Raw genomic sequence first — 13,288 nt, 5'->3', positions numbered from 1 at the left:
CTGCCACGACTTCTATATTGAGAAACAAGTAGAAAATGGAAACCAGATTCAAAGAACATAAAAAGTCACCTTCACACGTTTTCGAACACTGCAAGTCAAATAAACACAACATAACCATGGAAAACACTCAAATACTAAATAAAGAAACAAACGCAAAATTAAAGAAGCCTTACTTATACAACAACTTAAACCCAAAATAAACCAATATAAAGGAACGCCTTTATACCTATATTAATATAATAAAATAAATAAAATTATATATTCAAACATCTAATACCGCCCTCTACATTTCGACACACAGTTACACAACCCCTTTCAAACATGTGGTCAGCTTCCGGTCAGTTACCTCTTTCTTTGTGAACCTGACGATGACCGAAGAAGGTCGAAACGTTGTTCGCTCTTCTATGTAAAATATTTTCTCAACCCAAACGAGCCGTTTTTGCATATAAAAATGTTTACAATTTGAGTAGTGTATTAAATAAACTTGAGGTTCATATTCAACTTCTGTCTCTTCAAAATATTTCTTAATTACTTTAGTAGGATATAATATTACTCTAAGAAAATCATTTTTCCTACTTCAGGCAGTTTAATGTTTTCATGTTGCTTTTGTATGGTAATGGGATTATTTAAACCTATATTTTACATAACGTAGACAGGGCTGTTGTTTGAACCTTAAGGGTGATTAGAAACACTTCATTGTTTCTGTATTATGGGGCATGAACTTCTGAATGAACTGAATTTCTCTCAAGCATGCTGTATGAGTGTATAGGCTAATATTTATGTTAACTTTCAAATTTCTTATTTCTTTTTATACTATTCACTACTAGTAGAATCAACATTATATTGTTAAATGTATTTTTCTTGTCTTAACATACAATGTAAAGAACTCACCAATATAATTGATTTAGGTCATTTTGTGTAAAGTACATAGTATATTTCAGTAGTGGTTTGTGGGATATATATGATGGGCATTTTTATGTATACTTTTGTGTAAGTCATGTTGAAACGCAAGCAATTTGGCACACAAATAACAGAAAAATTTGTTTAAAAAGCTAATTTTGTTCATTATTTATTATAAGTGCTGTTGAAGTTTTATGCAGTAACTAACATACACTGTAACTATACTTCAAAATTTTATTTTATGAAATTAAATGTACAACCATGTAAGGAATTAGTGCCTTATTAAATAATTTTTACATCTAGTAGGTTTTATTTTATATTTTACTTCATTTTACATGTTGTTACTTTAGTTAATATATAATATCTTCAATTTCAGAAAGTTCTCAAAAGTAGCAATTTGACACAAGTGTTCTGTCTGTTCTCTCCCTAAATAAAATGGGTTTTGAACTAATTAAGAGACTAGGATCCACTGGGTAATTAAATTTAAACTTGTTATCAGCTTTGTAGTGAAAAATGATTTTTTAAGTAATTAAAACAAAGTTTGAGTCAATGGGAACAGGCCATCTTCAAGCAAGGTATGATTAACAACAACTGCTTTATGCTAGGTAGGTGGCAGGCAATATTTTATAGAAAATATGAATCCTTTGCATAAATAAGCAAACAAATTCAACCTCATTAAGTGTTCTGTCAAATAAACTGATGAAGTTGACCTTTTGGTGAATTTACGGCTCTAATGTGGTGTTGTTGGTTTGACATTTCAAAATTTTATGTTTTGATAATTTTTGTCTTGTTTTCATATATAGATTTTCGTTATTCCACAAAAATGAATAAAATCTATTTTGGTAAAAATCTTATGCAAGTCACTTTGTTGTTTATCTCATTAGAATTAAGTTGATTCTGGTCTCTTTACTCTTAATGTTAAATTTATGCATTTTTTTCAGTGACATTGATCATTCTTTGATATCTTTGGTCTTGATAGATCTGTTTCCCTCAGAGCTCTGTTTCAGACACAGGTATTTTTATGTTGATATTTAATGTATGAATTTCTTCATTTATTTATGGATACTTAAGAGTAGTGGTACAGTTATTATTTTAAGTTTTAATACTTTTCCAAGATACCCAAGTTCCAAAAGCTTGCTGTATGTTTTGCCTTTTGCTAGATGATTAGATTGGTAGGTATTTTTGATCACATCATTTAGCTCAGAGGTATTATTCTACTTGCAGTGACCTACACTTTCTAATATGCACAATAAGAAAGAGGCATCTTTATTATAGTAATATTACATTGTACATTATGTATAATAAGAAAGACACTTTTCTTATAGTCAAGTTGTCATAACTTTCCAGTATAACAAATAGAGAGGTTTTTAAATTATAATTATGTTATATATTTCTTAGTACACAGAAGAAGAAATATTCATCTTCATAATAATCAAGTTGTTGTGCACTTTCTAGTACAGACAGTAAGAAAGAGACATCTTAATCTTATTAAAGATGTCACACACTTCTGAGTATGCAGATGAAAAAATAGACAATTTTATTGTAATCAAGGTTCTCTAAATTTTCTGATATGCAAAATAAAGAAAGAGACATATCTTTTACATTAAACTTGTCTTGTACTTTCAAGTATACAGAATATGAAGAATACATCTTTATCATATTCATTACACTTGTGTTGACCTAATATTCCCATATACAGAGTAATAACTATAAATATTTATTATTATCAAGATGTTGTGCACCATACAGTATGCAGAATAAATAATTTTAGTGTACTCAAATTACCGTGAACTTTCTTTTATGTAGAATAAAGAAATGGAACTGTTTTATGTTGAACTTGCCTTACACTTTACAGAATGCAGAGTAGGAAACAGATATCATTATTATAGCTAAGTTGACACACACATTCCAATATGTAGTGTAAGAAATAGATATCTTCAAATATGCAGAATAAGAAACAGACATATGTATTATATTCAACTTTTCCTACATTTTAAGGTATACAGAATAGAAAAAAAGAAATTTATTATGGCCAATTTGTTTTACGTTTCCCAGTATGCAGTATAAGAAATACATATTTCTAGAATAGTCAAATGGTTCTATTCTTTCCAATATGCAAATTAAGAAAAAAAAAAGACACCTTTATTACAGTAAAGTTGTCCCACACCTTAGAGAACGCAGAACAAGATAAATTTTGTTATTGACAAAATGTTGTAGTTTCCAGTATGCAGGTTGAAAATATACATCTACACTTTTCAATATGCAGAGTAACAAATTTTCATCTTTAATTTATTGAGCTTGTCCTGTAATTTTAGTTAAAGAGACGAGTGCTAAGAATGTAATAATTTATACACATGGGTATACTGCTAAATATAGTGCCAGAACCCTGACGGATTTTGTCAGATGTTTAACATTACCAACAGGTTAAAGATTCCATACTGAAAACCTTATTTCCATTCTTTTGAGTTTTACGTTAGTAATTATTTGAATACGAATATGTTACTGACAGAAAACACACAACTCAATTTCCTTTTAAGTTAACACCAAGGAGAAAATAATAATTGGGTACAATGTGCACGAAACTTTTGGTCTTCATTCATAGTCTACAAATAATGCTACAATTTTGATTGACTATCTCAAGAGGTAGAGAGGATGACGGCATAGTTCCATAAGTTCCATAAATATTACCAGAGGGTATGTTGCTAAACCAACATGACAAGCGAAAGTTGTTATACCACTAGAGGGCATGTTGCTAAGTCATAAAGTGGTACTACAGGGTGGTCGGTGTGATGAGAGTGTAGATAGATTAACGTGTCGCCAACTTTACAGTAACAATCAAAATTTTTAAATTAATAATTTAGTCTAATTTGACCAACATTGTGTTTACAGTTTCGCTTTATAAGTCAAACATTATATCTGTAATTTTAATCTGAATAATTTATAGTTTTCCTTATATATCGTACACATTTTACGAAGGTACATATTGTGACTAAGATTAGTGCTTCTAGGACGAACATGGATGGTCAAATATACTCTTCAAAAAAAGAAACGCAAAAGGCAAAATGTGAGGCAGGTAGTTCTGTATGACGTGTGAAACTTTGCACATTCACTGCTGAACATTCAAAGTCTGCAAAGGCGAAGTCCACGCTCACTAGGTGAAGTTTAACGTCAATAACGAGTATGCCCCCCGTGAGCATTAATAACTGCTTGGCATCTCCTGCCCATGGAAGCGATGAGATAAATCACATCCTGTGGAATGGCTGTCCACTCAGCCTGCAAAGCTGCTGCAAGCTGAGGTAGAGTCTGCAGTTGAGGTTGTCGCCGTTGCAGACGTCAGTCCAACTCGTCCCAAAGATGTTCGATGGGGTTTAAATCTGGTGATCTGGAGGGCCAGGGAAGAACGTTGATGTTGTGGTGTCTCAAGAAGACAGTGGTGAGTCGGGCTGTGTGAGGACGGGCGTTGTCATGTTGAAAAACGTCGTTGACGTTCACCATGATGGGTTGCACATGGGGCCTAAGGATCTCGTAGACGGTTGCGTACATTCTGATCGGAAATCCTACGCAGCCCTGGTATGGTTGAGGCAGTAGACGTCGCAGTGGTGGTCCTATCCTGAAGGTGACGTAACCGGATGTTGCGATCTTGTGCGGGCGTGGTCACACGAGCTCTGCCAGATCGTGGACGGTCACAAGTTAATCCATGTTGTTGGTGACGATTCCATAGCCTTGTAATGGTGCTTGGGTGGACATTCACAGCTCTGGCAACATCTGATCGAGATTCGCCTGCTTCCAAGCGACCAATGGCGTTGTTGCGTTGTGCTTCAGTCAGTCTTGGCGTAACTGTATTGCGTGTCAGTGGCTTAACATTGAGCTATGGAAACCGAGAACCCGTCACTTTTATAGGTATTTTGCACATGTTGCACTTGCAAAACATGCAGATCTCTTAAACAAATTTATTGGACACGCATGCGTTTTGGCGAAAAATCCGATGTTTTCCTCCGTTTTCAAAGTGCACAACTTTTATTGTCATTTTGGTCTGACAATCAGTGCCTTAACACGTGTAACATCACATACTCTGAGCTTGTAATGTTATTACATATATTTCTCTTTAAAATAAAAATATCCCTTTTGCGTTTCTTGTTTTGAAGAGTATATAATGATAAGTTAATTATAAGGTGTCACAACTTGTGATTTCAACATCATTGTCTAGATTTAATTCCATATTATAAAGATGTAAATCTATTTGTATTTTTATTGGTTTAACATAATAAAAGTGTTGTTCACAAAATATTTCATTTTATTGTAGTTTTTAATTTATAAATGTATTTGCAATTTAAAGGTGGAGGGCGTTACAATACTTCTGTAGGATAGCACACAGATTTCAATATATCTAAACTTATATTTATAGTTTTAATTTGTATGGTTAAATCTCATCGTTACTATATGTTTCTGTAGGCTAATGAAATCATCATATCGTATCTCAAAATGTCATAAACATCTATGTGTTTTTATTATAGGCAGACGGTGTTACCAAGGTTCAATAGACAGGTAGTGATACTAGGATTTTATGAGAGGATTGTGCTATTAAAGAAAGTCTTTTATAAGATCTTACTAAGATTCTACAGGCACACAGTGTTACTATATTTCAGTAGGATTGCATATAGATTTCATCTTGTCCTAACTTAATGTTTATAATTTTATTTATATACTTAAGTATAGATAGCGTTACTAAAGACAGTGTTTCTATAGTTCTGTAGTACTTTACACGTACTATTTTCCTCTTACAAGTAAATCCATATATTTCAACGAAACACTTATTATAACACTGTTACATAGATCAATTTCATCATACATATTCTCTCTTATGTAAACGAGACAAACATTATAGCCATTAATTTCCTTTACATACTCTTAGAGTTATCATTCTGAAAATGATGCTAATTTGAATCACACGTTTACCTTTATAAGTGGATTTGTTCGACTAAAGTTTAAAGGATGTACATAAATTTTAATCATTGCTAATCTTACTTTTCTGTAGATATTTTCTCAAATTCTTTGTCTAGTGCTTGTTTGTTGCTGACTGAGACTTTATTCACGTAAACTCGATAATAACATTCTTACCATTTCCTCTACTATATGATTATCATTGAACAGTTTTTATAAACTTAATGACTGGTGTCATCAACACTTATATAAATGTGTATTCTTTCACTTTATTTCTGATGCATCCCAGCTGATGGCAAGTTTAGATAGTTTTGACCCTTGTGTTTGCCTAAGGCTAAAACGAGTAATGCTTTCTTTTCTTTAATATTGATAAAGAAAAGAAAAATGTTGTTTTCGTATCTCTCAAAACATCTTTTAATGTACACTATAACATTTAAACTTATTAGTTCATTAAGCACCAAATATGTTTTTCACAAATGAACACTGTTTATAAATGAAAACAAAAAAGAGTGGATGGTCATAATCTCAAAATTATAATTATACATCAAGTGATTATTATTTTACATTTTATAAATGTCAGACATTTACTTATAATAATAACAACAATATAAAATTAAACTTGATAAGGATACTGAAATCATTAAAAAACTTCAAGGTACAGTACTATAAACAGCTTGTAAAATAACGGATTGTTTTTATCCAACTTTTTTCACTATGCTCATATTGCTGTTTAAGTTACAGTTTATATTTTTCATGAATGTGACAATAGAATAAAACAAACACTGAATTCATCACGAGACATTGTACTAAATTCTTGTCATTACACAGATAAGCTGAATAAAGGATTCAGTAGAAATTAAAAGTGCCAGGTTTCAGTTTGTAAGCTCAGGAAACCAGTTTATTGACTATTTCAAGTACTTTCTTCGCATAGATTTGAAATAATGTTTTGGGAACATTATCATCTACTTTGCCTTTTAGAGGGCCTGGCATGATCAGGTGAGTTAAGGCGTTCGACACGTAATCTGAGAGTCGCGGGTTCGAATCACCATCGCATTAAACATACCCTTTCAACCGTAAGGGCGTTATAATGTGACATTCGTTGGTAAAAGAATTGGTGGTGAGTGGTGGTGACTAGCTACCTTCCCTCGAGTCTTTGCTAAATAGGGACGGCTGGCGCAGATAGCCCTCGTGTAGCTTTGTGCGAAATTCAAAAACAAACAAACAAAGCCCTTTATAGAAAGATCAGATATATGTAAATTGATCACCTCACGAACAAGAAACAGTAACAAGGGCTGAACCTCATTACAATCATTTTTATTCTCAAGAAAACAAGTACTCACATTCCATTTCTGTTGACAAATGTGTAGGTCATAAATACATTGTAATAGTAAAATATGTACGTTCTAAACACAGTGTAACTGTAAAATAGTTAAGTATTAAACTTACACAGTATAAATGTAATATGTTTACGTTTTAAACACACTGTGTAATTGTAGAATGTGTGTGTTCTAAAAACAGTATAATTGTAGACTGTGTACCCTATAAACACAATGTAATTGTAAAGTGTGTACTTTCGAAATATAATGTAATTGTAATATTTGTACGTTCTAAACCCAAAGTATAACTATCATATGACAACGACCCAAAAATACATACATAATTTTAAAATGTGAACGTTCTAAAGAGAAAGAATACTTATGATACGTTTACGTTACAAACACACTGTAATTGTGAAATGTGAATGTTATAAACTTTCAGCGTAATTATAAAATGTATGCGTACTAAACACATAGTACAAACGCAAAAGGTGTACATACTAAACTCAATATAATTTAAAATGTTCACGTTTTAAACAGTATATTGTAAAATTTATGCGTTCTAAACATAAAACAAATGATAAATTTGTACGTTCTAAAACCAATATATATTTTTAAAACGAGTACCTTCTAAATACGATGTAATTGTAAAATATTACGTTCTAAGCACAGCATAATTTTAAAGTGTCACGAAATTCAAAACAAAATATAATGGTAAAATGTGAATGGCCTACACACTGTGTGTAATTATAAAATGTGCACTAAACACGCACTATAAATGCAAAATGTATAGTTCTAAACACATGATATATTTAAATAATGTATGCGTTCTAAAAATATTTTAAATATGCATATTCTACCTCCTGTGTGATTGCAAAATGTGTACATTCTGAAAATATATTATTTTAAATGCGTAGAATCCAAACTCACTGTACAATAGCAAAATGTGCACTTTCGCAGAGTATAATCCCATATGTGTTCCTTCTAATTGTTAAATGTGTATGTTTTAAACATATATTATAATAGGAAAATGTATACTGTCAAAACACACAGTACAACTGAAAAACCTGTATTTTCTAAACGCAAAGTATAACTGTGAAATGTGTATATTTTAAACAACAATCTGACTTTAAAATAGTAAAATTTGTACGTTCCAAGTACACGGTGTTGTAGTAAAATGTATGATTGTTCTAAACACTTTGCTTAATTATAAGATGTGTATGTCTTAAATTTACAGTTAATTGTAAATTTTGTGTTTTCTAATCACGTTATAATTACACAAATGCGTACGTTCTAAACACAGTGAATTTTAGTAAGTATATGCTTTAAACACAAAGAAATTCTAAAATTTATGTTTTAAACACACTGTATGATTGTAATACGTGTACGTTCTAAACACAAAGTGTAATTGTAAAATGCTTCCAAACTCAAAATACATCTGTAAAATGTGTGCATTATAAACACGGTCTAATTCACAAATTTGAATATTCTAAACAGTTAGTTATAAGTGTGTTTTTCTTCAAGTAAAACCACATCGGGCTATTTACTGTGCCCGCCAAGGGAAATAGAACCCTCGATTTTAGTGTTGTAAATCCAAAGACTTACCGATATAAAACGGGTAAACTCTAAACACATAGTATAGTTGTAAAATAGTTGCGTTCTAAATACACAGTAAAATTATGACATTTGTACTTGCTAGACAAACTGTTCAATTGTAAAATATGGACATTTTAAACACATTACATTTATAAAATTTTCAAGTTCTAAACACACAGTTTAATTGAAAACTGTGTAGCTTCTAAAAATGAAATATAATGGTAACGTTTGTACATTCTAAAGAATTAAGGTTATTGTAAAATGTGTATATTTTAAACACAGTACAATAAATATTAAAAATACTGAGCGAGTCTTCTTATTCATTGCCAATGTCGTGTTTTGTAGATCGAATATTATGAACTGTTTTTTGAGGTGTTACTGCATTGAAGATGTGTTTTGGTTTTATTGTATTTTTAATATTTAATCAGTTGCAATTACAAAATATAATTTTAAATGTACGTGGTCTAAAAATACAATATAATTCTAAAATGTGTACATTCTAAGCTGACAGAGTAATTGCGACATTTGTACGTTCTAAAACACTTTATAACTTTCAAACTTGTACGTTCTAAAACGTATAATTTTCAAATTTGTATGTGCTAAAAACACATTCTAATTGTAAAATTTGTACGTTTCAAGTGCACGGTGTAATTGTAAGTAGGTGTAAGTTTTAAGTGCATAATATAATTGTAAAATTTGTAGGTGCTACACACGCTTTATGATTTTAAAACTTGTAAGTTATAAACACAATAGAACTTTATTACCCAACACCATATTTGCAAATTGTGTATATCCTAAGCAGTATACTTGTGAAATGATATATTGTAAGTAGAGTATGATTGTAGAATGTGTACGTTCTAAACACACATTATATTACGTTATAGTGTTGTTGTAAAACGTGTACGTTGTAAAAATACGAAAAATTGTGAAATATCTACACTCTAAACACAATATAATTGTAAAATTTGTACGTTCTAAACATAAAGTATAACTGTGAGATATGCAAATTGTAAACACACTTAAGATATATACTTTCTAAACATAAAATGTAATTGTAAAATGTTTACGTTCGGAACCCCCAAAATATTTTAAAATGTGTACAATTTAAACAAGTAGTTTATTAAAGTATGTAGATTCTAAACACAGTTTCGCCCAGGCATGGCCAGGTAGTTAAGGCACACGACTTGTAATCCGAGGGTCGCGGGTTCGAATCACCGTTGGACCAAATATGCTCGCCCTTTCAGCCGTGGAGGCGTTATAATGTGTCGGTCAGCCCCACTATTCGTTAGTAAAAGAGTAGCCCAAGAGTTGGTAATGGGTGGTGATGAATAGCTGCCTTCCCTTTAGTCTTACACTGCTAAATCAGGAACGGCTAGCACAGATAGCCCTCGAATAGCTTTGTGTGAATTTCAAAAACAAAACAAAAAATGAGTGTGTTTTAAAAATATAGTGCAATTCTGGTATATGTACCTTCTAAACTCACAGTACAATTACAAAAAGATGTGCGTTTTAAACATGCCATATTATTGCAAAATGTGTTCTTTCTAAACACGAATATGATTGTAAAATTGATATGTTTTCAATGAACAGCATAATTGTAAATTGTGTATCTGCTGATGACAGAGTAAAACATTCATTTATGTACAATACCTCTGCGTGTTTGGAACGAACAAATGTGTTTTGAAACAAACAAATTTGATAATTATACTGTGTTTAAAGGGTATACATTTCACAGTTATACTGTTTGTTTAGAATGTACACATTTTACAAATATATTGCGAATTGAAAACGTACACGTTTCACAATTATACTGTGTGTTTAGAATGTACACATTTTACAAAAACATTGCGAATTAAAAACGTACACATTTATAACATACATATTTTACAATTCTATTACATGTTTAAATCGCATGCATTTTAGATTTATATTGTATTTAGAATGTACACATTTAACAAATATATTATATTTTAGAACGTACAAATTATATTGCAAAGGGATTACATAGTGTAATTCTAAAATTTATTTTATTAAGTGGTTTAATATCATATTCGTATGTTTTGTATGATGTAGGACAAAGCATTTCATTACCTTAACGCTCTCATTCCTGTTCCTGAACAGAAGAAGTTGCACGATCGCTGACGTCAGCTCCTGAAGGATAATGACAGAGTATGTGTGCTGTATAGATTGTTTCGTTTGTTTTTAGAATTTCCCGCAAAGCTACACGAGGGCTATCTGCGCCAGCCTAAGTTAGCAGTGTAAGACTAAAGGGAAGGCAGCTTGTCATCACCGCCGACTCTAGGGTAATCTTTTACCAACGAATAGTGGGATTAACCGTTACATTATAATGCCCCCACAGTTGAAAGGACAGCATGTTTGGTGTGACAAGGATTCAAACCCGCAACCCTCGGGTTACAAGTCGAGTTCCTTAACCACCTGGCCATGCTGGGTCATTTGTATAGCTTTAGAGCAGTGATTCCCAGCTATTTTTATGCCCCGCACCCCTAAAAAATTTTAATATGTTCTCGCACCCCTCACAGTGATTATTTATTTAAGAATAAAGGTGAAGGTGGCCAAAACAAATTTTTATAATTAGTTTTTAATGATATATAAACAAAAACGAAACATTTAGAAAAGAAAAAATATTACAACAAACTAAAAGTTGCATAAACCCTACATGGCCTACAAAAATAAATTTTCATCCATGCATGAAATGAAATTTCTTTGAATTTGAAATGTTCATAAGCCAATTTAAATTTAATGACTCTTTTGTTCCTATTTATTTCTTATGAGTTTTTGAAAGCGTGGCACTTTGTTGCTGATAGCAATCTGCAAGTCTGCCTATGCACCCAAGCGATTTTTAGATTTTGTCTTGATTGACCAAAGGGCACTAAATCCAAATTCGCATACGTATGTCGTCGCGAATGGGATGAGCACATTTAGTGCTTTTTCACAGTCTTGGAAACATGTCCATTGCCGAACACCAATATTGTTCCAAAGTTTTGCTTTCAAATTGCATTTCAAGAATTCGATTTGTGCGCAGTTCAATAAGATCTTCCTTCAGCTCTTCATCATCCGACATATTATCCAAATTGTAGAAGTATGGATTCATAATCCATTCTTCAGAAGTTTCCAGTTCTTCTCCAAAATATCCATCAAATGACTTTGATAGTATTTCCAAATGATCCACAGTTTCTTCACACACACACATGGAATTAGGGAATCATACTCACCTACCATTTCTTTCGAGTGATGGAAAATTTGAAAAATTCCCTCTTTTAACTCATCGACACCAAAAATGTAACTTTTCTTTGAAAGCATTTAACGTTTCGCAGCATTTCAATATGTTTATGTTTTTCCCTTGAAGAGATACACTCAAGGCATTCATACGAGTGAAAATATCACTCAAATAGGCTAGCATTTGGTTGAATTCTTGTGATTCTATTTCTCCGGGTAGATCATAGTCACGTTCCTTCAGAAAAGTTTTGACTTCTTCTCGCAGATCAAAGAAGCGCGTTAAAGCTCTCCCACGTGACAGCCAGCGGATTTCTGTGTGGAAAAGCAAAACTGAATGCTCACTTCCAAAATCTTTACAAAGCGACTTGAAGAGGCGGTGGTTCAGGCGGTTGATGGTCTTCAGAAGTGTCAAGACCGTTTTAACTTTGGACAATGTTTTTGATGCCAAAGCATGTCGATGAAGAAAACAGTGAGTATCTTGCAAGTGTGGAATCTCTTGTTTCATTAGTGCAAAAAGTCCTGATTTATTTCTTAGCATAGCAGAGACACCGTCGATACACACAGAACCAATAATTTGGATATCTAAATCATATTTCGCAAAGAAGTCCTTAACACACTGGAAGACATCTTTCTCTTTTGTGGTTATTTTCAGATCTTCACAAAACAGGAAATCTTCCATTATGGCACCATCATGGACATACCTCACTAGGGGATGAGTTGACTGCAGTTTGCAACATCAGTTGTTTCGTCCAATTGGAGAGAGATTTTCAAGGGACTAGCCTTGATATCTGCGATAACTTGGTCAAAAATGTCCGAACTCAAATCACCAATTCGGTTTTGAATAACATTATTTGATAATGGCACTAATATAAGCTTGTTTGAGGCTTCTTTTCCCAGAAATATTGTTGCCATTTCTGATGCACACAGTTTTATCACCTCTTCTGCAATTGTATGGGACTTGTTTGATTTGGCTACTTTATACGCCACGTGGTATGAAACCATCAGCAATGGTTTGTCAGCAGATATAAAACCTAATTTTGGAAAGGTTCCTCGAGAATCAAAGCGGGCTCTTCTATCTTTCAACGATTCAACATCATGGCCTGCAACAGCTGCTCCACCATGCCGGTTGATGAAGTGTTTCTGCAGTTTAGATGGCTTCAAATTTGCGTTTGAAAGGACAGCGTCACAAAGCATGCACTGGGGTTTTTGCAGATCCTCAGTTGTTCCGATGCAAGTGAAACCAAACTTCACATAATCATCATTCCATTTCCTTTTCTTTGACGTAATGAAGTTCTTTG

The 13,288-nt window shown here is 32.5% G+C and overlaps 1 protein-coding gene across 1 annotated transcript; it reads right to left on the bottom strand.

The window, feature by feature from the left end:
• Positions 1-10,854: 10,854 nt before the first annotated feature.
• On the bottom strand, positions 10,855-12,669 carry LOC143234946 (protein FAM200C-like). Its single transcript, XM_076472644.1, has 2 exons — positions 12,222-12,669; positions 10,855-10,904 (listed from the first exon to the last, which is right to left on the bottom strand). The coding sequence occupies exons 1-2, from the start codon at positions 12,667-12,669 to the stop codon at positions 10,855-10,857; spliced, it is 498 nt and encodes a 165-aa protein (XP_076328759.1).
• Positions 12,670-13,288: the final 619 nt, after the last annotated feature.

This window comes from Tachypleus tridentatus, chromosome 12 (assembly GCF_004210375.1).
Source record: "Tachypleus tridentatus isolate NWPU-2018 chromosome 12, ASM421037v1, whole genome shotgun sequence".
Lineage (NCBI taxonomy): Eukaryota > Metazoa > Arthropoda > Merostomata > Xiphosura > Limulidae > Tachypleus > Tachypleus tridentatus.
This window is presented reverse-complemented; position numbering and strand designations above follow the sequence as displayed.

Coding starts and splice junctions, on each gene's coding strand:
- LOC143234946 (XM_076472644.1), bottom strand. CDS start 12,669: ATGGAAGATTTCCTGTTTTGTGAAGATCTGAAAATAACCACAAAAGAG. Junction 10,905..12,221: donor CAAAACTTTTCTGAAGGAAC/GTGACTATGATC, acceptor ATTATCCTTCAG/GAGCTGACGTCAGCGATCGT.